Here is a 27,521-nt window from a genome sequence, read left to right on the forward strand (position 1 = left end):
AAAAATAAGTAGAAGCCAGCCATGGAATGGAATGGAATTAAACTGGCCCATTGCTTCATCACCATCCCACAGATCCCTCATTCATACATGATGGTATTGGCTACATAACACTATACAGTGTTTCCCACAGAAATTTTGGAAACTATGGGGGGGGGGGGGGTTTTTCACGGGCCTTTTTTTTTTGGGGGGGGGGTGTATTCACGCAGTGTAAATGCAAAATGGCAAAACAATGAGTACAGTATGACATTGGCGCATGGAGAAACTATAGGCCTACGCCTAAGCTACATTTCAGCCATTTATATTTTGAGAAATAAGGCTACATAATACACATGCAGGGGTCTATGTAATGAAAAAAATAATAAAACAAAATAGGAGCAGAGATAAGAATTTAAGATTGCTGTGAAATTGTTAACGCATAAACAAAAAGGGTCTAAGAGGGTAGGCTAAGCTTATGCCTTTTCCCCACACACACATAGGCGTACACATTCTACATGAGGGGTGCTGGTCACAGGGCCAGTTTTTCAAAATTCCTCCCATTAAAAGGGCTGAACAACATATTACACATTTATGTCTATATTCACATTCATTACACATTCATTTCTATATGCAGCCCGATGTCTCCTCTGCCTTGTCAATGAAGGCCTGTCACCTAACTCATTACAACTGTAAAACAAAGCCTGGGGAGTGTTAGTAAACTCATCTCAACTGTCCCTTCTCGGAAGGTTTTTTTTTATTGCTCCCAAACCCAAGTTAACTACAACAACTTGACAAGGCTTTTGATCCCTCTCTTTCAAGCACTTGTGGTTTTCTCTATAGGATGTATTTACTCCAGGAGGAAAATGCGAAGGAAATCGTCCTGTCAAATAAAGGCTTAAAAGCCCCTAAAATATATTAAAAAGAAAGAAAAATAAAAAAACATTGCTTGCTTGCTTGCTTGAGAAGCAGATCCAGATGCAAGGAAACCTACATGCATTGCTGTCTTCTTTCACTGAGCCCACAGCTGCAGGACTTTCCCCATCTCCACTGCAGAGAAACCCCTCTGTCTGCTTCCCAGCTGTGGATGACTAACAGGCGAGAGCAGCTGGCAACATGCTGCCATCTACTGGCCGTCCAGCTAAACACAAACACAAAAACAAACCCACACTACTCCATGGACTATGATGAAGATGGTACATCCATTGAAACGACGTTTGTGTGCCTATTTTGAGCATTTCATTAAAATAAGAAAAGAATCTGTACTGCTCCTGTGTCTTCGCTCCGATTAAATATTATCTGCCTGAAATTACCATCACAACACAAAATCACGTTTTTGGCAGACCTACGTAGTAAAGGTAGGTGTTGGTTATCAAGGTGGCTGCCATAACTGTTAAGTGCTGGGGGGAAACCCTGGCAACCACATTGCTGTTTTATCTGTTGGACTGATATAGGCCCTAATTTTAGTTGAATTTTAGAATCAGAAATCCTTTTTTCTTTAAATTTTTATTCCATGACAGGATAGGACGACATTTCGACTGTTGTCTTGAAACGTTATCCTATCCTGCCATGAAAAAGAAAAGAAAAGGATTTTACGTGTGCAGACTGATGAAGACAACAGTCGAAACCTCGTCCTATCCTGCCATGGAATATAAACACAAATAAAAAAAGGATTTTAAGTGTGCAGACTCTAAAATTACAGGACTCAGCCTTTGTCCTGCACCTTCTTCACCTTCAACTGATATGGGCCCTGTCTCTCCGCCTCCACCTCAAGGGCCGCTGCCTGCATCGCAGCCACGAGGTGAAAACAGATTTCAGTAGGGATGCACTGATACCACTTTTTTGAAAACCGATACAAGTACGAGTACATTAATGTGTGTACTTGCCGATACAGAGTACCGATACCGATACTTTTACCACCAAAATACAATGGAAATAAATGCATGGCCTTGTTTTTTTCCACCTGTGACATTTTTATTGTCCATTTCCATGTAGATTTAAATGTTAGTAAATGTATGAGGTGGACTTTTTTTCTATGCTGCTTTCAAGTCCACAGAACATGACAAGATTTTGCATTGTTTTGTGTAACAGCAGTATCGTTCCTGGTATAGGCAAGTGCTTGACGAGTACGAGTACGAGTATAATGAGCAGTATCGGGTGCCGATATCGATACCAGTATCGGTGCATCCCTAGATTTCAGATGCAGGGGGAGGCCAAGGACGTTTCCATCCCAGAGATAAAAGATGTGTTTGTGTCACGCTCAATCAGAGGTGAGCTGCTTTGATCTGGCAGGACTAAGAGATCTTGGCTTTCAAGTAAGCGTACTCTAAACAGACTGGCCGACCACACACCCCCATCTCTCTCACACACACTCACACGCACACGCATGGTAAGAGTTCTGCTCTCCATAGCAGATTCCTCCCTGATGTACCGCTGGGCATTGCAGACCTCATTCATTGGCAGAATTCATTAACCCCTGTTATAAATAAGCTGTTACAAGAATGGCAATGACCAAGTAGTAATGTCCTTGTAGACATTGCCTTGTACAATGTTATAGTGGCTGTAGTAAGTTTTAGTTTAAGTTTTTTCAGTGACTTTTACGTCAACGTCCCAGTGGTGGAACGATATGTGGTCTAAGGAAGAACCTGCATTGAAGGTGAAATGAAATTTTCTTGCATAGGTTACATATGAACAAACCCGAAATGTAAATTCATTTGTTAGCAGAAAACTGCTACTGTTCATGGATATCCAGTGGCTATAGTCAGTCTATAAACAAATGGCAATAATTCTCTCTCTCTCTCTCTCCCTCTCAATGTTAAATGTTGTTTATATACGTGTACGTAGTTTGGGAGGAAGCCTGCGAGTGATTGACAGCTGTCACTACTTTGCTCGGGCCCTCCATCCTCTTTCACCAGTCATGCGCGAAGGCTTCCCGAATTGTCCCACCACCTCCCCCATTTCACTAGAGCACCGAGCTACACTTCCTCTATACACTTAGAGGACCCACTTAGAAAACCTTCAGGGCTCACAGTTTGAGAATCACTGGTCTTAAGTCCTGGACAGTGGACCCTATGAGCAGAGTGAACAATAACAGAATGAGGTGCTGCCACCATGTGGACAAAAGCTGTAACAGCAACATCATCAACAACCTTAGAACTGAGAAATATGTACTTTGTTTACATTAAAAACAAGCGATGGCCCACATTTTCTCTTAGCCTGGATGAGTACCTTGCGCTACTGACCAATGGATCACTTAGTGCCACCATGATGTTATTGGAGGAATCATCATTTTGTTTCTGGGTTCTTTTTTTTTACCTTTAAAAATATTATTTTCCACGTTTGACTGCAGGCAAACAAATGGCTATACTGGGTGCATGTGGCTAATTATTGTCTCCGCTGCTACCTTCCAAGGCCCGCAGCAAGAGTCTTGGCTGGCCCGAGTGAGAATTTCTCCCAATTATTTTTTGTCCTCATTAGAGACTTGAGCAGTTGAGGTGTTGGCACACGGTTAGAATAATGTCACATACGGGCCAACATCTCCCCATCTGTTCCGATGGCCAATCAAGCACTTTCCCGCGCTGGTCTTGAGCCACGCACATCTTGTCATCAGGCTCTCAACAGCATTATACAATAGTGCAATAGACAATTTAGCTTGAAAAACTATGCAGTCCAATAGCTCACTAACAGAGTAAAGTTGTAGCCAAGTGGCACTTTATGTCTGTAAGACTGTACTGTAAGTTATGTTTTAGTTTTGCTTTAGGTTTTTTTTGGCTTCATGTGTTGTGAATCTTGAATCTTGACGTGAGATACAACATATTTGCCCAAATCAGGGTGGTTGTGATTGGCTGATTGTCTTTCTGAAGCAGATATTAACTATTTCCCGAATTTGATTTTCTACTACATCAGTGCGTATTTCATTATATTTTATGTCATTTATGATATGTTATCTGTTATGCATCTGCACCAAGACAAATCCATTTTATGTTGTATAGACGGTCCTTATAGGAAGCAACTACGCATCATTATACAATAGTTAGATCCGGTCAATTTATTTTGCGATATCTGATTGGATGAGACGCGTTCTACTGGCATTCTACGCGTCGGTAAGGTGGAGGATGTCTAGGTGGACATCATCCCCGGAGACTCCTCATCACTCCGCCGTGGATAGAATGTAACCAGGGCCGCACATTTTGAACTCGCCATAATTCTATCGCATAGTCTACTGTGGAGAAAGTGAATGTAACCAGGGCACTTTTTCAGACAGTGCAACTGATGGATCATCCAAACTACACCATAACATGCAGTTTGTCGGCCTTGCCGTGGCCAACTCTTTTGGTGTTACTTTAATGTGCAGATGATCCAATAAACCAAGGGCAACAAACAGACAAACAACTGTGTTGTGCATAAACCCTAACTTGCTCATAATATTTTCATTCAGTGATTTCCTTCAAGCATGTTCTTAGAGTTTTGATGATTACTGCTGGCACGCACAAAGCTGACTAATGATGTGACGCGAGTGACTCGCCTCTATAAGAGAACATGCAAAACAGAGACGCCTTTAAATGCCCTTTGGGGTGGGATTAGTTTGATCAGGCCTTTTCCTACCATGTGTAGGCTACAACTCTGAAGTACCACAACTACAACTTAAGCTTTTTTTCTTTTTTTATAGGCTTTTTTTGTCTCAATTGTGCTATAGGACAGTGAAAATCATGACAGAAAGTAAATAAGTGAGACAAAAGTGATGGGGTAGGATTAGGACATGAATCAGGGTGGACTCAAACCTAGATCCCCTGGGAAATTGGGCCTGCAAGCCCATTCATGGTAGCACGACTAACCACTTCACCCACAAATAAGCCTTTTCTATTGCTCATGATTATTATCAAAACACGTTCATGTACTTGTAATTTGTGTAGGGACAGAGCTGTTCTTTTCAAGTTAACCAGCCAATTTGCCAAAAAGGTTGCTTACATTCCCATTGCAAATAAAACACCCTACATTTTAGATTTGGGTGCACTGTGGCACCCTGCCTCATCAGATGCATACTCATGGCATCACACAACATTTTGAAAAGTCAAGTCACACTTGACTCTGAATCAATTTCCCCCAAGCAAACAGGGGGATAGTCTGGGTGGCTTGGACAGGGTGACTGTTTTTAATTGGTCTACCACTGATCGCAGCAGGCAGCATTTCAAGAGATGCTACACCTTAGTGAATGTTTAAGAGAAACTGGTTAACAAGAAAAGACATGGACCGAAATGCAAAGCACTCACCTCGCAGCTGAATTCCATGTCTGCGTCCATGGTCGCTATTTGAACGTTGAACGTCTTGGCTTGTTTCCTCCGCAGAGAGTGCAGTCCCATTTTTGAAGCTATTGCACTCGCCATTGCAATGGGATTGGGTTAACGGTACCTATATCACAGTTTAATTGGCCTTACCTTAGCTGCCACATTGCTTTATCTAAGCACCTAAAGAAGACGTTGATTTATACAGCTAAGAAATAACACATGTGTCCGAACCTAGGTGATGCAGTGTGCTGTACATTTTGCCTGACTGTGCTCTCACACCAAAATACCTCAAGGTAATCAACACACCCGTAACGCTGCAAAACAATTCATTGACGTGTAATGCAATTACTAATGCAATTACATTGACTGATAAATATGAACGCCGTCCAAAACTGAAACACTCAGCTTGAACATCCCGAGGTTAACGTAGCCTATAATTAGCTATACCTTGGCATCACTAGCACGCCATTGATAGATAGGCCTACTGCACGAATGGCAACAGGTTGATTAGTTCTACATGTTATAACAGCAACAGGTTGTTACATTTAGCTGTCAAACATACAAGAATCTGCGGTAGTCCGCCACAAGTTAAAACACTTCAACTTTTGACATTCGCCAATCCCACCAGGGAAATTATTCATTAGCTAGCTGGCTAGTTTGTTAGCTTGAGTAAAGTGCATCTGCCTGTAATCATTTATGCATGTATAGAAAAGTTAGCCATTGTAGCTTCATGGTTGTGAGCAGGTAGTTAGCATGTTCCCAAAACTAGGTTTGTAAACTGATGATACACTATTTGTAGTGGACCATAATTAAAACGCAAGCTATACACCATCGTCAGATGAATGGATACCGTAAAAGAGGTTCACCCAACTGTATGACGAGTGCAAATTCAGCTCAACTTCCAAATTGATTTTGTGTTAGCCACTGCCAGAACTCCCTGTAAACAGATCCACGCTGGTATGAATTTCCGGTGTTTCAGTAGCAGCTGACTGTGTTGTGGAAATGTTTGGACTACAACGGGAGTTTTTGGAATGTTTTAAATGCCATTGAGGTTAGATATTTGCCCGGCATTTAGCTTGAAAACAGAGTGCACACACTGAAGACACGGTCTACATTTGGCCACACAAATGGTGCCAAAATTCCTGAACATTGGAATATTATATTTAAAAAGTCTTTCTGTTCGATGTGGCTCAACCTGCTCGTGCCCGGTGTCGCAAAGGGGTTTCTGGAGATGAAGGATACGCGAATGCAGTGGCGTGTCGTCGCAGATGCCAAGGGATGCCAGGCATCCGCTAATTTTCCCAAAAACAGCTTTAATATCCGTTAATCATTAAAACATTATATCGACGAGTCTCCTATTTTAATATTCCCTTCCACTCTCGTCATTCTCTGTGAATATTTTCCAGCTGGGGAAATAGCGCCCCACCCCCTCCCATTGGGTAACCATCTGGTGAAACAAAGTACTACACGTCTCTCGATGCTAAAACAAAAACTGGTGCCAAGTCGAGTTGGCAGCCATAAATTTCTGGAGTTTTGAAAAAAACGAATGCTTGACCAATCATATTGCTCAAAATTGGTCACGAGTAAATCATATTGCCTGTCTATGATTTGCCAAGGAGGGAAACGGATGATACTTCAGGATCGGCAGCCACTTTACCTGGCTGCCAGTAGAACTAGAAACTACATTGAACAGCGATTACGGGCAAAATGTAGTGACAGTTAAAGCGCGCATACACAGCCGATGGCTCCCAATGTCAAGGCAGGCAATGCATAAAATGGATTTAACATAACGACAGGATCTTCACATGGACACATATACGTTCAGGATAACTTCTACAACGGTAGGCAAACTTGCTTTATTGTTTCAGAAACGTAGATTATAAGCAGGCCACCTAACGTTTTGTGAAGCTAGCTTTGTTTTTAGCTTTGTTGCTCGCTGCTTGTTAGCTCTTGCTATTATGGCAATAAGCTATGGTGATTATTAGATGGCATAATGTGCCACCAGGTCCTAAATATAGGCCTATGCATCATGCCACTTCTCTGTGCTCTGCTGTGCTCTGTTTCAACCATGTGCATCAGGGTTATTTTTCAATGGGTTTTGTTTTAGCATGTTTGCGCTGGAAATCGCCATACATCTGGCAACCATAGAGAGGTCGTACATACAACATTTGACATTCGATACAAGACGTGCACGACTCAGAGCAGCCGGTTGAACCTAGTCATCAGTAGAATAACTATTAAGTGGTCAGTCAGTGCATGTCCGGTGTCTGTCTGTGTTATTGCATTCTGTTCTGTGGGGCATTTGAACTGGCACTTAAGGATGAGACTGAATTGTGTTTAGGGGGCTTGTGGAGCATCTGGTGTCGTGCGTGAAGTGCAAATTCTTGCGGTGTTGCTTGTCACTACTCCAACTCTGAACAGACATAGTCATTTTCTTGTTATTTATTTCTTAACTAAAGTAGTCACACGCATGATCAAGAGCTGTACTAGAACAGACTAGAGACCTCTCCTTCCCTTGCTTCGCAGCAGTTCTGGCAAATGCCTTCCTGGTTCGCAAACATGCAACGCATCTCATAAATTATACCTTATTGATTTTATTCTCATGGCCAAACTTTCTGCCTTGCTGTTGTCCCAGCCAGCCGCTGCTACTGATTAATAATAATAATATAATATAATATAATATTATATTATATTATATTATATTATATTATATTATATTATATTATTATTTTTTTGTTCTCCCTGGCTTCCTCGGAAAAATAACGCACGCCACGCTACTACGCGAATGCTAAAGAGACAGAATTTTGTTCTGTGATGTGCTAATGTATAATTTCACTCATCGTCTAATATTTATTTCACCAAAAAGTTTTAACGCAAACAAACTTTATTGCTCCTCCTGTGGCATCATCATCTCCCACGTGCTCCAAATGTTCAGCCCCCTGCGCCACTTCTGGGCGGTCCTTCAACTATGAGGTAATCGTGGTAAACATAAAACATGGCGTCGCCTGCAGCCGGAGAACGAAATCCAGCGTCAAACGAAGTAATTATTGAGAGAGAGAATAAAAAACTAACAGATTTGCCAGCTGAGTTGTTAGAATATATTTTATGCTTTCCTTCTCTCAACCACATCGACATTTTGCACGTATCGTGTACCTGCAAGCGGCTACATGATGTGTGCTATGGCAGGGGGAAGGTCTGGGGGCATCAATTCAAACTCAGGTAAATTGTCACGTCTAACTTCTCCGAACAAATGCCAGAGAATGGTATGCAGCACCACAGCCAGGAATTTGTGATTTATTTCTGAAAATAAGACACAGAACTACAGTGTAATGCAACTCGTACTATCATGCGATAGTGGTTTGCTAGCTCGTGTCGCTAGCTGTCAGAAGGCATTCTGCTGATGCACCAAATCCAACAGCGTGCTAGCCGTAGGTGCAAGCTCGCTAGCCATGTATTAGAGATTACCATTTCTAGTCAGACACGCATTGTTGGTACAATTCTACCTATTGTACTTTCTGTCTAAAACCTCTACTGTCACTTTTCTGTCTGTTCGAGTGACCTTGAACTTTTAGAACAACGCACAGCTCTCATGCTATCCTGTATGAATGTTGTGTTGTGTGTTAGTCGCCTCTACATTAAAGCTGAATGCTTGTGGATTCTTAAATCTTGTGGTAAAGTGTACCGATAGTGTGTGGTCCACCGACATTTGAGACTGAAGTATGGTGAGCACAAATGTTCAGCTTTGCAATAGACTCGATGAAGGTTGCGGCTGGCTGTGTGCGTGTTCTTCTGTGCAGCCGACCTGTCAGCTGTCAACGAGACGCATGCACGAGAGCTTGACAAGTAGGCTAGCACACTTTCACGTTGTGTTACTCTATGTGCTTGTCAGATGGCCAAGGCTGCAGAGGTATTATCGTCAGAATGAATCATACGACTGGCTGAAGGAATACAGGACACGATACATCGTGGGTTTACAAATACGGAGGACAGTGGTGTCGATATCAAAGCGATTCTTCACAGAAGTTGTAAGAATCCCATTTACTCTTTTACTCTTTCATTGCCATGTCATCTTTAGTATTGCCATTAATGTGTGTGTGTGTGTGTGTGTGTGTGTGTGTGTGTGTGTGTGTGTGTGTGTGTGTGTGTGTGTGTGTGTGTTTGCATATGTTTGCGTGTGTTTGCATGATGCTGTTCAAAATAATAGACAGAAGTGTGCCAATCGTTGTGACTAACCAAAAGATCTGTAACTCAGCCTTGCGTTGGTCAGGTGCTGGGAGACAGCTTTGCAGAGATCGAGTCCTTGGGAGCACCAGAGCATTTCTGTGAAGACGAGCTTCTCTCAATACTGAACTCTGACAAAAGGTTTGTTTAGTTAATTTTCGTACAGTCAGTTAATTGTACTGTTGGTTGCTTTTTTCGGCCTGCAGATTGTAAAGCAGGGGTGGGGAACCATTTTCGTTTGAGGGCCACTTCAAATTGTAAGTCCTCCAATGGCCATACTATGAACACAAACCGGGATTTCCCCCTGCACATTAGGCCTGTATTAAAGATAGCCACTTTTACAACAGACCCCACCTTCACTAGGGCCCCTGAAAATATCTTAATTGTATTGCAAATGTAATTTCTAAGATTTTTTTTTTGCAAAACATGTCATATTCCATGTGAAACTGCATAATGTTAAAATTATATTGGTGGCCGGATAAGATGGCCTCAAGGGCTATAAACGGCCCTCAAGACATAGGCTCCCCACCCTTGTTGTAAACCTTTAAACAAAAGAAAACAGCAGTGTATTATTGTGTTATGTGTTTAAAATTCTAATCCTGATACCTACATCTTCTGAAAATCGACTTCCACCCTTCACTTCACACCTACTCTCTCTTGTCTCCTCTGGCGTGTAGGAAGAGCCTGACCTTGAAGTACTATGCAAAGAAAATTCTGTACTTCCTCCGCCAGCAGAATATCCTCAGGAGCCTCAAAGTGTTTCTGGAGCAGCCTGCAAACGAGCAGTCGGCTCTTCAAGGTACCTCTCCTTGCTAAGTAGCGAAGAAGTGAAAAGACGAAATCTTCATAGAGCTTCATTGCAAAATGGCGTACAGTATGCATTTTGGAACATTTTTGGAAAATTGATTTTTTTTGTGTTGGGCATTGCATAATCTCAAAATATTTGAATGGAAAGAATTCACACAGATATCATAGGACATCTGACCGGTCGTTTCCAATAATAAAATGTTTAAGTAATAAAATGTCAATTTGCAACGAAACTCATAACGTTGATCACACCCATCCAGTGAAAATGTGGAATTTGTAAGCAGGTTCAGTTGCTAACACTACAACTGAACTTTGTATGACCTAGATGGATGACGGTCTTGTCAAGTCAAGTCGGCTTTTATTGTCAGTTTCTTCATATGCACAGCCTAGGTCATACAAGGAAATTGAAATTATGTTTCTCTCTATATATAATGAAAGGACATAGACATACGCAGGACTGACATTTACAGACTGACATCAAAGTGGAAGTCAGGACAAGTAACAGTGATGGACCAATAACAGTGAAGTGATGAAGTAATAAATAATAACTGAGCATTAACATCGGTGAGTGACAGTGATGGACCAGTGATAAACCAGTAACAATAAGTGATATAGTAATAAATAACAATTAAACATTTAGCATGTAGGGGAAAGGAATAGACGACGTAATAATAACAATAAAAGTCAAGGCTATGCTCTACTACACACACTGCTCTACTACACATAGTCCATAATCATCACAGACCTGTCTCTGCGTTGTGGGTGCCAAGGATTTAAACACATTTGTTTCTTTGTGCTTCTCCTCGTTTCCCGTTTGGTGCTGAAGGTGCAGTGTTAGTGGACCAGTATTGCAACCCTTTGGCGGAGGTCACGCTTGAGAATATATTGACCCAGTTGGAAGATATCGCCGACAAAGTCAGAAAGTGCCTGCGAGTCTCCAATGCCTCCCATCCCAGTCAGCGGGCCACCACAGGTAAGAACATCTCGCTTTGCTCAGATCTCGCTCCCTTCCTGTCTTTCATTTCCCTCTTCTTCTGCCATTTTATACAGTAATGGCATTCGCTGAGCAGACGCTTGATGAGAGAGAGAGAGAGAGAGAGAGAGAGAGAGAGAGAGAGAGAGAGAGAGAGAGAGAGGAGAGAGAGAGAGAGAGAGAGAGAGAGAGAGAGAGAGAGAGAGAGAGAGAGAGAGAGAGGAGAGAGAGAGGAGAGAGAGAGAGAGAGAGAGAGAGAGAGAGAGAGAGAGAGAGATCAACACACACACACACACACACACACACACACACACACACACACACACACACACACACACACACACACACACACACACACACACACACACAGTCTACATGGCAAGGGGGTACACACACACACACTGTACATGGCAAGGGGGTACACACACACACACACACACAGGCAAGACGTGCACTGGCTCCACATTTTCATGGGAAACCGTGTAATGTATGGTAGTGAGCGTATGTGTTTTGCTGTGGTGTGTGAATGTGGCAGGTGACTGTTTGGTGGTGGAAGACTTTGAGCTCCAACGGCAGGTCATCTGTGCACTCAACACCGTGCTCTACGAGCAGCTGCAGTTCACAGGCAACGAGTGTGACTTCTACAATCCCCTCAACTCATACATTCACCAGGTACATTTTTATTTACATAGCACATTATCATACATAACTCATTCTATAAGGATGTGCAATACGTGTATCTATGCCTGTGCCTATGTCAGCTAATGTCCATACATTAATTTCCAATTAATGAACTGCAGTCAATATCTTTCTTGGATAATCTACTAAAACCACTAAAACAAAAACAAAATCTTTTAATCCATTCAATAGTACCATTTTACTGCAGCGCACTCAGAGAGATTGTGTGTGTGTGTGCATGTGCATGCGCATGCGCGTGTGTGCGTTTGTGTGTGTGTGTGTGTGTGTGTGTCCACAGGTGCTACTGCGGCGGACTGGCATCCCCATCAGCCTGTCAGTGTTATACATGACTCTGGCCCGCAAGCTGGGCGTGGTCCTGGAGCCGGTCAACTTCCCCAACCACTTCCTCTTACGATGGTGTCAAAAGCAAAGACGGTGAGCATATTTATTAACAGCATGGCTGGGGAACCTATGACCCGAGGGCCGGCCCCTTAGGCCGTCTTATCCGACCCCCGATATATAATTTTAATGTTATGCAGCTTCACATGGAATATGACATGTTTTGTAAATCAATCTTAAATTTGCTCTAAAATTACACTTGTAATACAATATAGTTATATGTATTATATATAGTTATATATAGTTATATTTCAGGGGACCTAGTGAAGGTGGGGTCTGTTATAAAGGTGGCCGCCTTCAATATAGGCCTAAAGTGCAGGGGGAAATCCTGGTTTGTGTCCATAGCATGGGCCTTGGAGGACTGTATAGAATAGGAGGTGGCCCCTCAAATGAAAGGTTCCCTAGCCCTGAATTACAGTGTTTGGCTTCAAAAGTTACAATCCTGCACCCACTATTTGTTCCAATCACCTGTTTTAACCTGTTCAGTGAATGGCAAGAACAAAATATGGGGTGCAGGATTGTAAACTTCTGAAGACGCATTACCCAACACTTATTATTTATGAAATAAATGCATAACTGCATCACATGGCGATATAACGTATTCATCTCAAGAATTTCATGTGTCTTGAAATGTCCATGTGGGCATTATGTGTATTTATGTAAGCTACTTGACACCTTAATTACGCCCCAGGGGTCAATAAAATCTACTCTACTTTACTCTAAATCTACTCTACTCCGCTCTATGTGACGACATGTCCAAACAGAACTAGGAGGCTAGATCACACTGTGGATTTGGCAAAAGAAAAAAGAATGGGCAAGCATGGGCAGATAAGCCACTGGACTATGCACCCACAAAACTGTTGTTTTCCCATCAGGAAGAGGATTGTGGAAATTGTGAAATGACGCCGAAGAACAGTAAACACACCCTTACTGGCAGGAAGAATGTGCATTTTACATATATTGTCAGGAGTAAAAATAGTGTAGTTATGTAACTCTTTGGTTAAAAATTAGCTCTTGAGACTCAGGGTTAACAAAGATTTTCTAGTTGACAAAGATGAATCAAACCACACTTACCCAATGCAAGTTCGGTCTCCTAAGGGGCCATTGTCTTTCTTTTTGCCTTTTTGGTGGCGTTTGGTGGCGACTTGAAGATGTGTGCTACCGCCATCTACAGCGCTAATGGAACTCCACTTATTCTCAAACTCTGCTGGTCTCCCAGAGGGGCGTTTACCTGACATCACATGGATCCCGGAAAAGTACGGGCTTGGTTCCAGTACCACAGAAATACTATTATAAAACAGCAGATTTTTTAATAATAGGATATATACACACCGTATATGGGTAACATTTGATGGGCCCAGGCCACTCTGCAATGGAAAAAAAAATGGGCCTCAACGTCAAAATGGATAAGAATCCCTGATGTAATGTGAAGTGTGATGGAACAGCTGGTCGTCTTCTGGTTCAGGTCATTCCCTCACACCTGGCTTTGGGATCATAATGAACCAGGCTTATCACCCGTCTTGAATCTGTTAGTTTTGGTTAATTTTAAAGAAAATCATTGAACTAAAACCATACGGCCATGTTGTTGTTGTTGTTGTTGTTTGCTTGATATGCCTGTCTGTGTCACATGTCTAATGCCAGCGAGTGTGCTGCAAATAAAATTGCCCCATTGGGGACAAATAAATTGTTAACTAACTAACCAACTAAAATCATATCAATTCCTATTGTAAATGTTTCCTGCTTTACAGGAGCGGCGACATCTATGACTATGTTTACATAGATACGTTTGGGAAGGGTAAGCAGCTGACTGCTAAGGAGTGCGAGTACCTCATTGGACACCAAGTTACAGCGGACTACTACAGTGCCATAAGTACCTCCAAAGTATTACTGAGGATGGTGGGAAATCTGCTGAATATTGGCAAACGAGGGTGAGTCGTGTTATTATATTTCAATTCTTTATCTATATCAGACACAAGTACATGGTCCATATCAAAATAGAAATATAGAGTAAAAAAGTAATATATGAAAAATACTTCACCTCTTTATACATTTAAGTGCTGGTGTAAATCCCATTTGCGTCAATGTCATAAACATGTCATTATGTGACATTCAGTTATGGTAAAGACAGCCTAAACAATATCAATTATCAACTTTCATGACCATAACATTCATGACATTGACATTATGTTTAAGACTCGTCCATGACTTGTCATGACACTGTTTTGACACTATTATGACACTGTTATTTCATATGTATGATGCTGCTGTTAAGTAAAGTGTAACCCTTATCTTTTGTATGCTGCTTGTAATCTCCAGAGAGGGGAATGAGAAATCCTACCAGCTCCTCAGAGACTCGCTGGATCTGTATCTCACCATCAACCCTGACAACGTCCAGTACTTACTCTTACAAGCCAGGCTCTACTTCCATCTTGGCATCTGGCCAGAAAAGGTAAGATTTTGATTTTGTTTTTGTTTCTCTCTCTCTCTCTCTCTCTCTCTCTCTCTCTCTCTCTCTCTCTCTCTCTCTCTCTCTCTCTCTCTCTAGTTGAAGATGCTTTATTGGCCTGACGAATAGGTGACTGCATTGCCAAAGCACAGGATATAATTAACATGCATTCATTAATTTGTTTGTACAATACTATTGTCCCTCTCTCTCTCTCCCCCTCTCTCGCGCTCTCTCTCTCCCCCTCTCTCGCGCTCTCTCTCTCCCTCCATCCATCTCCATCCTCTCTCTCCCTCTCCCTCCATATCAGGTATTGGACATCCTGCAACATATCCAGGCCCTGGACCCGTCCCAGCACGGCGCTGTGGGCTACTTGGTGCAGCACACGCTGGAGCACATCCAGCACAAGAGGCACCCCGTGCTGCCCGAGGCCAAGCTGCGCAGCGCCACCGAGCACAGGGACGTGCAGTACTCCGTGGGCCTCATCATGAAACACAAACGGTAAGCAGCCCATGGGGACCAGGGTTCGAATCCCCGCTCGGGAGGGTTGGGTAGTAGTTTTTCTAAATAGTGCAGTACTCCGGGAGGGTTGGGTAGTAGTTTTTCTACATAGTGCGGCTGTGCAGCGCCACCGAGCACAGGGACGTGCAGTGCTCCGTAGGCCTCATCATGAAACACAAACGGTAAGCTTGCCTTGCATGCCCATGGGGAACCAGGTTCGAATCCCCGCTCGGGAGTAGTTTAGGGATTTTTTAAATAGTGAGGCTGCGCAGCGCCACAGGGACGTGCAGTACTCCGTAGGCCTCATCATGAAACACAAGCAGTGAGCTTGCATGCCCATGGGGACCAGAGTTCGAATCCCCGCTCAGGTGGGCTGGCTAGTAGTTTTTCTAAATAGTGCGGCTGCGCAGCGCCACCGAGCACAGGGACATGCAGTACTCCGTAGGCCTCATCATGAAACACAAACGGTGAGCAGCCCATGAGGACCAGAGTTCGAATCCCTAGCCTGGGTCATGTCCCAACCCTGCTGCCCCATCTCTCTCTCCCCACTCACTTCCTGTAGTATTCCAAGAACCTGGCTCAGTGGTAAACCAGGTCAAATTGACCTTGAGGTAGTGGTGAATCATCTAATACAGGAGCTTGGAGTCCTCATTCATCCGCTAACACTGAAATGTCTGTTGAAGTCACTGTGCCTGGTATGCTGCACAGCATTCACTGAGTCACCCGACAGCAATGCCATGTGAGCAGCACCATGGTTACACATGTACTGTACGGCCTTGTGGATGACGCAATATTCGTCGTGCGTCAGTGCATGTGAGAGGTGGCAGCATGGCATGAGTCACCTGTGAAAAGACATCAAAGAAGGAAGGTTTGCCTGCCAGCCAGGGGCGTAGCAGCAAATTTTGGGCCCCATGTACAATCAGCTACAATGGATTGGATCCCCCCACGCAAAATATATCTATGTAAATCAGACACTGTGTGGGCCCCCTATGTACATGGGGCCCTGGTGACTCAGTCACACACAATATCTGCAGCAGCTCTTGTAGCAAGTCAAACCGCATGTAACCCAATGAAGTCTTTGCTTCTTTTTTTTGGAATTTTTAACACACAGTGATGTACTTTGTATTGTAAACTATAACCGTGCACAAAAGGCCACAGTTTTTGCTTGGTGTTGAATTATTTGTCAGTGTTGTTGGCACGGACGGTATCAGCTCACATACAAAATGTTCAGTGTACTGCGGGCAGAATGAAAGGAGGGAAGAAAAGTGCTGATGTTTGTGCTTTTTTAGACTGCTGAGACTTGGCAGCCTCCTGTGTAGTGTAGTGTAGTATAGTGTAGTAGTGAGCGAGTTCTCCTTCATTCATGCAATTTAGCTTCATTGCAAGTTTGAAAATCAGTTCAGGCTATTGTAAAACCCTTGTAATTTCTCTAGCTCTGGCTACTGTATTTTACAGAAAGCTAAATATACAAAACTTATTGTGAAGTCTCTTGTGTACAGTATATGACCAATAAACCTCCTTGTATCCTCCTTGTATTCCTAACTTATTGTGCTGCCCCCTTGTGATTTCTCTACCGTAGGTCGGGCTACAACTGTGTGATACTTATTCACTTTCTCATAATCCTTTACAGAAAGCTAAATATCCCCTAACTTATAGTGCACCCTTGTGATTTCGCTACCGTAGGTCGGGCTACAACTGTGTGATCTACGGCTGGGACCCGCGGTGCACCATGAGTCAGGAGTGGATCACCACCATGCGGGTGCACCAGCTGTCCAACGGGGCCAACCAGCCCTTCTACAACGTCCTGGTGCAGGACGGCACCTGCCGCTACGCCGCACAAGGTGCCGCCCACACTCAAGCTACTTTATATTATTTTTTGTTATTTTGATTATCTTTTATTTTTATTTTGTATTATTTGTAGTTTATTTGACGGTGATAATGCAGTGCACATTATTAATACAAACATGACATGGCAAGGCCATGACACAACTCGTAGATGTGCAGGGTTCCCACACGTCCTGGAAAACCTGGAAATTTAGTGATGTGTTTTCAAGTCCTTGAAAGTCCTGGAAATTCACCAAATGTCTTGAAAAAAGTATTTGTCCTGGATTTGTTTCCCTTCAACTTTTTCCCGATTTTGTTTGTGGTATAATTTTTACTCTTCTCCGAGTCTAGACATGACGATTCAATTTATATCCACCTATTGAATACATTATTGTCCACACACACACACACACACACACACACACAATTTGGTCAGGTTGCCATCTTTGATTGCACTTATACACAGTCATATTCTTTGACTCAGTCTTGCCAAAAGTCGCTAGAAGTCGCTAGTTGGCTTGCTGAAAAGTCGCTAGCTGATATCATGGCGTTATATATCTCTCGAAAACCTGCTTACGGTGATAATAGGCCTACAAATAGGCAGTGCTAGCACTTCCTTACAAAAAATTGTACTGCTATCTTTTTTGGAGATCAGAGCTTTCAGTCTCACTAGCCACTTTGAAAGCTAGTTTGATCTTTGGTGTGACAAATCACAGTAGTCGCATCAATTGTTTGTATGCAAAAATATTCCAGAAAAAAAGAAACTGGCAACACAACTGGCTTGCAGAAAGACAGAAACCACTGGCCACAATGGTTGGTGAGCAAAAAAGTCAAAGTCAAGTCTTGTGGAGAATGCATTTAAATCCAAGTACACTTTTTGCGATAAGAGAGAGACTATTAAGGTATTAATTTCTGAGACAATGTGACATTAATGTGAGTTTACATTGCACTTTCATTTAATTCCGAAGAAACGTTTTGTGGATCAGAAAGCATTTCAATTGAACAGAGGCTGCACGTGCTGGGCTTGCGAAATTTGACATAGGGGTGTGGTCGCCAAGCTCCAGCAGATTCCTACTAGCGGGACAGCTGGTGATCTTCAACCGCAACCCAGGTCAATACCTTTGGACAAAGAACATAGAATGGATAAGAACGCTTATTCGCAGGAAATTGCATTGGCCACGGTGTAGTACGGGGGCGTAACCCGGGGACACAATGCGCAGTGGATGCAAGGCCATGATCGATAAAAATTGTGACACTGGAAACTCCGCAATTTGAATTGCATTGTGGGTGCGAGGAGCTGCTGCTAGTTCCGGCCCGGTCAAAATAGGATGTCCTGTCGTCAATGTTCAGTTTGTGATTAAATTACAGCTGTCATTCAGCCTTAATTACAGCTGACACAAATTCACTATGTCCTATGACCTGTTCCACACTCCAGCCCTGGCGCCAGTACTAAGCAAATAACGTACATTGGATAAGAAGTATCACTCAATGGAAAATGCATTGGGTTAGGTGTAGTCCGAGGACATTGCTTAAAGACACTGTGCTCATGGTCAGTGGGTGCAACGCCATAATGGATAAAATCTGAACTCTGTAACTTCGCAAAATTGGTCAAGAGAGGAGATCCAGTTGTCAGTGTTTAATGTAATCCCTCCTATCACTAGTCTCCTTAGTACTAACTGCAGAAGAAGAAAGTGACTCCCATTGCGGCCATGCCATACTATGCTCTTATGACGTCTTTGGACGTACCCTCTTCCCTAACACACTGTACTCATTCATTACAACTCATTTCAACCTTAAAGTCACATTGTCTCTAAAATGCATTGTGTGTCGCTGTGTATGTCCAAATTGTGGGTCCGACGGATGAAATATCCGTCCTGAATTATCCAAAAATAGTCCTGGAAATGTCCTGGAAATATCCTGGAAAGTGATTTTTGAAAAAGAGTGGGAACCCTGCTGTGAATAAATAAAGGGTTTATAGCCAGAAGGCTAATTTGCAACCCCAGTCCCTGATTGGATCAGGCTATCTTTGCAAGTAAAGTTGTCGTCCTCAATGCCGTGGGAAAGCACTTTGTCACGTGACCATGTTTGCGCTGTTTTCCCACCGTGTCGCCACATTTCTATTGCCTCTGCGATTAACTGTTGCTAAACGCTAAAATGCTCTACTGCGCCCTGACCAAAGCCATGCCTAACCCTAATCTAGTCAGCAAAGCAATGTCTCTGCTGCTTTACGTTTGGCAAGAACAGCAAAACAAGCGAGGGAAATCGCATAATTGACCAAAACAATCCCTAAACCTAACCGGTCACAGGGTATTGTGGAGCACGAGTCAACATGCAAAGGCGTAGTCCACAAACGCTATAGACGGTTCAAATCGGCATGTTCTCTTACTTACTTGTATGATGCCATGTTGCTACTGTAGGTTTGAAAATCTAATCAAGAGATGCATCTGTTTCTCTCTCTGCAGAAAACCTGGAGCCTCACTCGGCCCCGCTGGAAATCGCACACCCGGAGGTGGGCCGCTACTTCTCGGAGTTCTCCGACACCCACTACGTTGCCAACCAGGAGCTGCAGACGCGCTACCCCGAGGATATGCCCGAGACCCTGGGCACGGTCGGGGAGCTCTATAGACTTACCCCCTCCTCTCTGGGGGCTGCTGAGGGCCTCCTGCCCCACCCCTCCTCCGTCCAGCCCAACGCTGAGGCCAAGACCCCATGAAGATTTTTTGCACTTTTTTTATTTCTAGCCTCCGATGTCGATGTCGCCTTTTAGAATGCTTCTCTCTCTTAACCACCAAGCCAACCAACCATCAACAATCCACCATCCGGATCACCCAGGCTAAGAAAAAAAAAAAAAACAAAAAAACGTCCAGAGAAAAGTTTCAAACAGAGCTTGGCCGCAAGCTTCAGACTTCAGACTGATATTCCGTTGAATCCTCCATTTTAAACCCAGTAAAACCAGTCAGTCCATTTCCTGCTTTGTTACCTTGACAACCCCCACACACCACTAAGTGTTAACAAAAAAAATGCAGTTTTGCCCTTTTTTCTGACCGCATAATGTTCATGCACTGATATTGGAGAAACTAAAGAGACTTTTTTGTAACGTATATTTCCATGTAAAATGTACAGGACTGAAGGGCTCAGGCAAAGGATTTTACTTGGTAAAGGTTGAAAGGATTCTACATCATGTTGGAATAAATAAGCACTTGATTTGGAAGAAAAAACGTTTTTATTATTTAATTAAGTATGCCCTTTATTATCCCACAGTGAGGAAATTCATGTGTGGGAAATTCATTTCACAGTTGCCATAGTAACACCTTGAAGAGATTTTTTTTGGCATTGTTACAGAGTAATGTAAAAGGAGAGAAACACACTATCCAGGTGCCTTTTGTCTAAGGACTTTACTTCAGTATGTATAACAGCAAAACCATTTAGAATGGCTTAACTTCAGAAGACCCAATGAACACTGTCTGACACCCATTCATTTTCTACCCAGACCCATACACTTAAAAACCAACATATTCTCCTTAGGCTACTGTAGCGTATATTATTTGTGCCTGAAATTTCTTGTATTAGCTAATATCAACAGTTTAAAAATACAGTTGCTAGGAATATAGCTGAGGAATGTGATGTTAGATGAACGCCCTTTTAGGAGACCTTAGGTTAGGAGACTTAAGGTTGATGACCTAAATGGAGTTCCCTTAGCGCGCTGTCTTATGCAAGCCGCCTCCAAATGCCACAGAGAGAAGAAGGAAGGGACAACGCCCCCTTAGAAGACCAAACTTGAGCAGACTCCTTTGCATGGGGCACCTAAGTCATGCCCTCTACTTCCTGTTTCATGGGGCAGAGAGTTGCAAAAAAATGTATGGAAGTGAACAAGATGAGTTGTGGTGGACTTGTGGTGCATAAGTGGAGGTCCAAGGTTTGGATTGTTGTCAAAAAACCACTCATTTCAAGCCCAGTAATTATTTTTTGACTCTCTCTGCCCCATCAACCAGGAAGTAGGGGGCGTGACTTAGGTGCCCCAGTGGGTAGACCGGGTTTGGGGTATCTTACTCTATTAGAGGATGTTTAGTAGGAGCCAGAGCCTCCTATATTAAGAGAATTACTGTACGTCACTCCCATAGACCTCACTGGTCCAATCTTTCCACAGCAATGGCAGCTCTCATGGAGCCTCACAAAGCGTCTTACATGTAGGCCTAAATCGCTATTGACTTTAGTTCCAATAGAAGTAGTGACTTGGTTCTAGGAGGTGGCCGTAGAACACAGAAAATGTGGTAAAGGTAGTAAATGTAAGTCGTTTGTACTTTATCTGTGTTTGGTATGTTATGGTTTTGTGTTTTTCTCCAGCGAAGAGAAATTTGCTGTTTAGAAATATTTTAATGTACGTGAATCACAACACCAACCGACTTCCTGGTCCCCGGTTGACACAACTCTCCTATTAGACGGCTCTGTTAGGAACAGGTGGAAAAGGATATGGGTGTGGCGAGTTAGGTGAGTGCGCGGGTTCAAGTCAAACTATCTCCTCTCATCCTTTTCTGTGGCCTTTGGGATTGTGATGCAAGGCTCCATGTCAGGTGATTAAAGTTTTTATGCAATATCATGCAAATAATCACAATTCAAAAGTTTAACATTTTTGATGGAATTATGGACATTTTCCTATGATATTCTAATCTTTTGGAAAAGTGTTCTACATACTAACTCAACACGCAGAACCAACTAAACCCCATACACACACACACTCACGCACACACACACACCATTCCCTTACATGTGCATGGGTGTGCGCATGTACACACACACACACACTCCAGACATGCTCTGCTGTTGGAAGTCACCCGGATGCAAATTATTGTTAATAGAATAATTCAACTTCCAAGCTTTTTGATTCTTATTTTATCATACAAGACCATCAATGAAATGATATCACTCATTGTTTCAAGATTTATTACACTTTCATTTGTTATATACAAGAGCGATCACCTTTGACACCAATTACAGAAGTAACACAGGCGTTTATCATCAATTGCAAATTGTGTGTATGAGAGGGGACTGCAGGGGCCTCAGATCAGCTTTACTGATGATGATGATGATGATGCACTAGAGATGGCACAATACACAGCGAGCCGCTCACACACATACCGAACCGTGGCATACAAACCGCAGTCCACGCCATCCCCCAAGTATTTTACCAAATATTACCATTTGAGACCACCAAGTATGACACAATTAAAATCTCAGTATTTTCACACTATAAGCCTATACAAAAACATAAGTACTATATTTAGTGATGAAAAGTCAGATTCTATCAGCCATGAAAGAAGGCATTTGAAATGCTCACACAGCGCGCATCAACTGACAACAGTTTAAGTGCAAGTGCAGGTTAGCACAAGAGGCAGTTCTCAGACACATGCAAAAGGTAAAATTCAACTTGTGCATCGTTATATTATAATTATATACTGTAAATAAAGTGTAATATTCCAAGTGCACCATGCATTATGAATTTAAAAAAAAAACGTACAGAACTGAAAAACGTGACCTTGATGGCATGTTATGGGCCAGACCGTGAACTTTGTGAACCATGCTACCTCTATGATGCACCCAATGAGAAATATAACCTAAACCCAAGAGCACGAATGAATGGGTGTTGAATGACCCACAGGAGCAGCATTTGCCTGTAGGAGCCTCAGAGCAGTGTCACTGATGATGGTTTACTAAACAATCTAAACCCAGGGTAGAGGGTGTGTGTGAATGTGGAGTGGACTCTGTGCAGGAGGGTCATTATGTCTCCCGTGATGCTGTAGAAGGCCAGAGCTCCTGCCCTGTGATCCACATACACTCCTATTCTGGAGCTGGCCACTAGAGGGAGTTCCATTTGTTTATTGTTGTGATGGAAAGAGGCACTGGAGCTGGAGAGGTACAGCCTCCAGGACTGATCATTACCTCCAAACATACACTCATCACCATCTCCTTTCCTCCTGATGTTTTTATAGGACACTGCTATACCAACCCCTCCACTCCACTCAACCTCCCAATAGCAGTGTGCAGACACACCCTCTCTACACAACACCTGAGGATGCCTGTCAAATCTGTCTGGATGATCAGGATATGACTGGACCTTACGTCTGTACTCCACCCTCTTGTTCCCCTCAGACAGATGGAGGACTCTGTGTGCTGTGTTTGGATCCAGAGTGAAGTGACAGGAATCTGATGGAGGAGAAGACAATACAAATATGTTTTAGGTATAATACTGTATTAGTGTGTGTGTGTGTGTGTGTGTGTGTGTGTGTGTGTGTGTGTGTGTGTGTGTGTGTGTGTGTGTGTGTGTGTGTGTGTGTGTGTGTGTGTGTGTGTGTGTGTGTACTGCACCAGTCTACCTTCGTGAGGCCACTGCTATTGGAGCACACCAACAAGCTGGGGCCCTCGCTCCATGTGGGGCCCCACATATTTTGACCATTTTTTTGCTGTAGTTTTGTTGTTAGTGGTAAAAGTAAACGTGTAAAAACATTTCCTCACTGACAGGTTAAGGTTAGGGATTGTTTTGGTTTGGGCACAGTTTAGCATTCTTTAGCTATTGTTGGGGTTAATATAATTGGGAAGTCAATGGGAAATCAATGGGTTGTCAAGTGTGTGCGTGTGTGGGTGTGCGTGCAAGTGTGCAAGAGTACGGGGTGTGTGGGTGGGGGTTGGGGGCGTCAAGTGTACTGTGTGTGTGTGTGTGTGTGTGTGTGTGTGTGTGTGTGTGTGTGTGTGTGTGTGTGTGTGGTGTGTGTGTGTGTGTGTGTGTGTGTGTGTGTGTGTGTGTGTGTGTGTGTGTGTCCAACTCACACTGTAAGAAGTCATCTCTGGTCACTGATTCAGCAGTAAGAGCCTGGCCATCAGACACTGAGACAGAAAAAGTATACATCGGTGTTCATACACACACTGTCTGCATGTGTGTGTGTGTGTGTGTGTGTGTGTGTGTGTGTGTGTGTGTGTGTGTGTGTGTGTGTGTGTGTGTGTGTGTGTGTGTGTGTGTGTGTGCGTGCGTGCGTGCGTGCGTGCGTGCGTGCGTGCGTGCGTGCGTGCGTGCGTGTGTGTGTTCAACTCACACTGAAAGAAGTCATCTCTGGTCACTGGTTCAGCAATAAGAGCCTGGCCATCAGACACTGAAATAGAAAACATCACATCGGTGAAGGTGTGTGTGTGTGTGTGTGCGTGCGTACATGCACGTGCGTGTGTGCTAAGCTTGTGTTTGTTTGTGTGGGTGCGTGCATGTGTGTGTTTGCATTACGAGCAAGGGTGTGTTCATATCATGTCATTGGCTGCATGTTTGAAGTTGTTAGAGGTCTTCAGCAATGACTTACTGGGTGCTGGAAGGGTCTCCGTACACTCTGCTCTTCTGATGGGGAGTTCAGGATCAGTATCTGCAGACCAACACAGAGACAACCATTCACCCATATCTTACACATCACATATCTTAACAACCATATCTTACACATCACTCATATCTTACACATTTACCCATATCTTACACATTCACCCATATCTTACATCCATGCATCTTGGGAGGTCTGGACTCAAGACATGAAAATATAAATGGAGACACAATCTACTGATCTGTGTCCTTATTTATTTGCAAATGCTTTACTGCCCCCCCCCACACACACACACACACATTATGCCTTAGCAGGCATCATACATGTCCCCTGCCCAACACACACACACACACACACACACACACACACACACACACACACACACACACACACACACACACACACACACACACACACACACACACACACACACACACACACACACACATACACACACACACACACACTTACTTACGTGTTATGATCTGTGCCTTAGTTGCTGTTTTTAGAGAAAAAAACATTGTTGTGAGTCCTCAGTAATGCACAACTGTTAAATGAATGTGTTGAATGTTGAATGTGAGAGTGTCAATTCCATGTTTGCCAGACCTGCTTCAGATATCTTGACCATTTCCTGCTTGAAGACTGACTCTAATTTCTCCTTCAGCTGCATCTTCAGTGCAGACACAGATTCCTTCAGGGGCTCAAAGAAGTGGCTTTGGCTGAAGGTCCTTCTGGTCACATCACAGCCTGGATAATCAGCAAGGCACCCCATGTTCTGCACAGAAACAATCTGTAAAATGACAAGTGAGTTCGTAAAGGTTGGAGCAGGCTTCAGCCAACACGTTTTCTTCTTTTGAGATTGCTGACCAATATATTGTAAAACTGAAAAAATGAGAAAAGGTCGCACCATGCATAGATTCTTTATTATCACAAAGACACGTTTCGGTGTTCTGCCTTCCTCAGTGTGTTTTCTCACTTCTTAGAATGACAAGTGACAAATGACAAGTGTGTAATCCTTTTTCATGTGACGAACAACTTTGTTTTTAATTTGTAATTCTATCTATAGCTACACCAACCTAACTTAGATCAAAACTCTTGAGAGACCAATCAATATTCAACCTTCTGTTTCTAAGCAAAATACTAGAAAGAGTTGTATTTCAACAACTAAACCAATTCCAAGCAGAGATTAAAGAATATCAATCAAATCTGACTTCAGAGTTAACCATAGTACTGAAATCTCTCTAACCAAAATAATTTGTGACTTTCGATTCAACGCTGCTGCAAACGGTTTCAGCTCTGATCTGCCTTGATTTAAGCTCCGCCTCACTTATTAAGTGTCTCAAATCCTGGGTGGGACTGCCTGGCCATGTCTTAGACTGGTTCAAATCTTACATTATAGAAAAGCAATGTTATACCTCTAACAAACACATCATACCCTGTGGAGTTCCTCAGGGTAGTTGTCTGAGCACACTCCTCTTCTCTATGTTGCCTCTGGGTAGCATCATAAGAGAACACAACAGTGACTTTCACTGCTATGCGGATGACACACAATTGTATCTCTATTAAGGCTAATCAAAGCACCACCACTCATACCTTAACCACCTGCCTATCTGCCATCACCAAGTGGATGGGCATAATCGAAAGTTATACAGTATTTATTGGCCCGAAAAACAAACACCTAAAGATAAAAGTAAGTGACTAGGTGTGGTCTTTGACTCTGATCGTTGGGCCTCATATCATTAAAGTAACAAAATCTGCTTACTTCCATCTTAGAAACATTGCTTAAATCTGGGCCTTTATTTCTCAGCAAGAAATCAAAAACTTATGTATGATTTTGTTACTAGTAGATTAGATTACTGTAAGTGTAATGTTCGTTCTCTGGTTCTTTGCTCTGGAATTTAAACAAAGACTAGTAGGAAAGACTAGTCCCATTCTGTCGGGCACGTTCTGGCGGGCCTACACACTGGCTGCCCGTCTCCTGTAGAATTCCGTTGGGTTTGCGTTGGGCTCTGGGATTTCAACGTTTACTACAGCGGTCAAGCGCACATATTTCTAGGATGAACCTGTCTGCTAGTTCTTCACAGTGATCATGGTAAGTAGCAATTCCATATACGATAATGGAAAAATAGGAACAAGCATATTTGTGCCTGCCTTTCCATACCCTTACAAGTAAGTTATAACTCCAGATTCATCAATATTATATCGCCAAAACCAAGTTGTTGAGAGGTACTTTGAATGACACCAAAGTAAAGTGGGAAAGTAGTTGAGAGTTTATGCCACAATTAAGGTCGAAGTTTTAATAAAGCAATTTTGTGCTTTAGCCCTTTAAAACACAGCGTTATAAATTTGTTGTTACCAGAGTGACAATAGCCGAGTCACAATGCATTATGTCATAGTAGAGTAGTACTACTGTATGGTAACTCACATTTCAGTGACTATTACAGTGTGTCTTAAATGGTACTGCGTGTATTGAGGGGTTAAATGATTAACCCAAGATCTCTTTTGAAAAGTACCAAGGTGATGTTTACCTTGAGGAAGTGGATTGGATCCTGTGTCTGTGAAAGCTGCTTCATCTCAGCATCTGTCCTCTTGAGCTCTGCAATCTCCTGCTCCAGTCGCTTCAGGAGTCCTTCAGCCTGACTCACCTCAGCCTTCTCCTGAGCTCTGATCAGCACGGCCACCTCAGAACACATTCTCTCAATGGAGCAGACCATCTCAGTAAACATCCTCTCACTCTCCTCCACTGCTGTCTTTGCACCAGACTGACAGCACGCGCACACACACGCACACACACGCACACACACACACACACACACACACGCACACACACGCACACACACACACACAATTGAATGTTTTCCTGTTCCAGACACAATACAAGACATTGACTAAATCCTGGCAAGCCATGCTTGTGTCACAGCTTTTCATAACTAGACTGCCTGTGCAGTCGCCTTCGACTGCTTAAGGTATATCCCCGAAACGCAACGCTTCCAGTCCCCCATCATTCCTACCACTCCCGTCCACCTTTTCATAAACGTATATGATAAATACAAAATATTAAAGAA

The 27,521-nt window shown here is 43.1% G+C and overlaps 3 protein-coding genes across 5 annotated transcripts in view; 1 reads left to right on the forward strand and 2 right to left on the reverse strand.

The window, feature by feature from the left end:
- The window catches only part of nf2a (NF2, moesin-ezrin-radixin like (MERLIN) tumor suppressor a), an 81,291-nt gene extending 74,874 nt beyond the window's left edge, over positions 1-6,417 (reverse strand). For both annotated transcript variants that reach the window (XM_063195544.1, XM_063195545.1), the window contains exon 1: positions 5,244-6,417. In XM_063195544.1, the coding sequence (XP_063051614.1) occupies positions 5,244-5,357 (114 nt within the window). In that variant the 5' untranslated portion in view covers positions 5,358-6,417. The remainder of the gene's footprint in view (positions 1-5,243) is intronic.
- A 1,818-nt stretch (positions 6,418-8,235) lies between these two features.
- fbxo21 (F-box protein 21) lies at positions 8,236-19,968 on the forward strand. Of its 2 annotated transcripts, none has more exons than XM_063194536.1 (12): positions 8,236-8,477; positions 9,148-9,283; positions 9,511-9,620; positions 10,157-10,278; positions 11,113-11,259; positions 11,795-11,931; positions 12,236-12,372; positions 14,085-14,264; positions 14,653-14,785; positions 15,090-15,280; positions 16,964-17,121; positions 19,567-19,968. In XM_063194536.1, exons 1-12 carry the CDS (start codon positions 8,254-8,256, stop codon positions 19,815-19,817), a joined length of 1,926 nt encoding a protein of 641 aa, XP_063050606.1. In that variant the 5' UTR covers positions 8,236-8,253; the 3' UTR covers positions 19,818-19,968. The 2 variants fall into 2 exon arrangements, with proteins under 2 accessions (XP_063050606.1, XP_063050607.1); XM_063194537.1 differs by having other exon boundaries at positions 9,526-9,620.
- Positions 19,969-22,693: 2,725 nt separating this feature from the next.
- On the reverse strand, positions 22,694-27,029 carry LOC134445115 (stonustoxin subunit beta-like). Its single transcript, XM_063194201.1, has 7 exons — positions 26,985-27,029; positions 25,872-25,947; positions 25,063-25,203; positions 24,445-24,504; positions 24,190-24,246; positions 23,927-23,983; positions 22,694-23,305 (listed from the first exon to the last, which is right to left on the reverse strand). The coding sequence occupies exons 1-7, from the start codon at positions 27,027-27,029 to the stop codon at positions 22,785-22,787; spliced, it is 957 nt and encodes a 318-aa protein (XP_063050271.1). The 3' UTR covers positions 22,694-22,784.
- Positions 27,030-27,521: the final 492 nt, after the last annotated feature.

The sequence above is a fragment of the Engraulis encrasicolus genome, chromosome 3, assembly GCF_034702125.1.
Source record: "Engraulis encrasicolus isolate BLACKSEA-1 chromosome 3, IST_EnEncr_1.0, whole genome shotgun sequence".
Classification (NCBI taxonomy): Eukaryota; Metazoa; Chordata; class Actinopteri; order Clupeiformes; family Engraulidae; genus Engraulis; species Engraulis encrasicolus.

Coding starts and splice junctions, on each gene's coding strand:
- fbxo21 (XM_063194536.1), top strand. CDS start 8,254: ATGGCGTCGCCTGCAGCCGGAGAACGAAATCCAGCGTCAAACGAAGTA. Junction 9,284..9,510: donor AGCGATTCTTCACAGAAGTT/GTAAGAATCCCA, acceptor TCTGTAACTCAG/CCTTGCGTTGGTCAGGTGCT. Junction 14,786..15,089: donor TTGGCATCTGGCCAGAAAAG/GTAAGATTTTGA, acceptor CCTCCATATCAG/GTATTGGACATCCTGCAACA.
- LOC134445115 (XM_063194201.1), bottom strand. CDS start 27,029: ATGAAGCAGCTTTCACAGACACAGGATCCAATCCACTTCCTCAAG. Junction 24,247..24,444: donor GGAGACCCTTCCAGCACCCA/GTAAGTCATTGC, acceptor TTTCTATTTCAG/TGTCTGATGGCCAGGCTCTT. Junction 23,306..23,926: donor CAGAGATGACTTCTTACAGT/GTGAGTTGGACA, acceptor CTCCTCCATCAG/ATTCCTGTCACTTCACTCTG.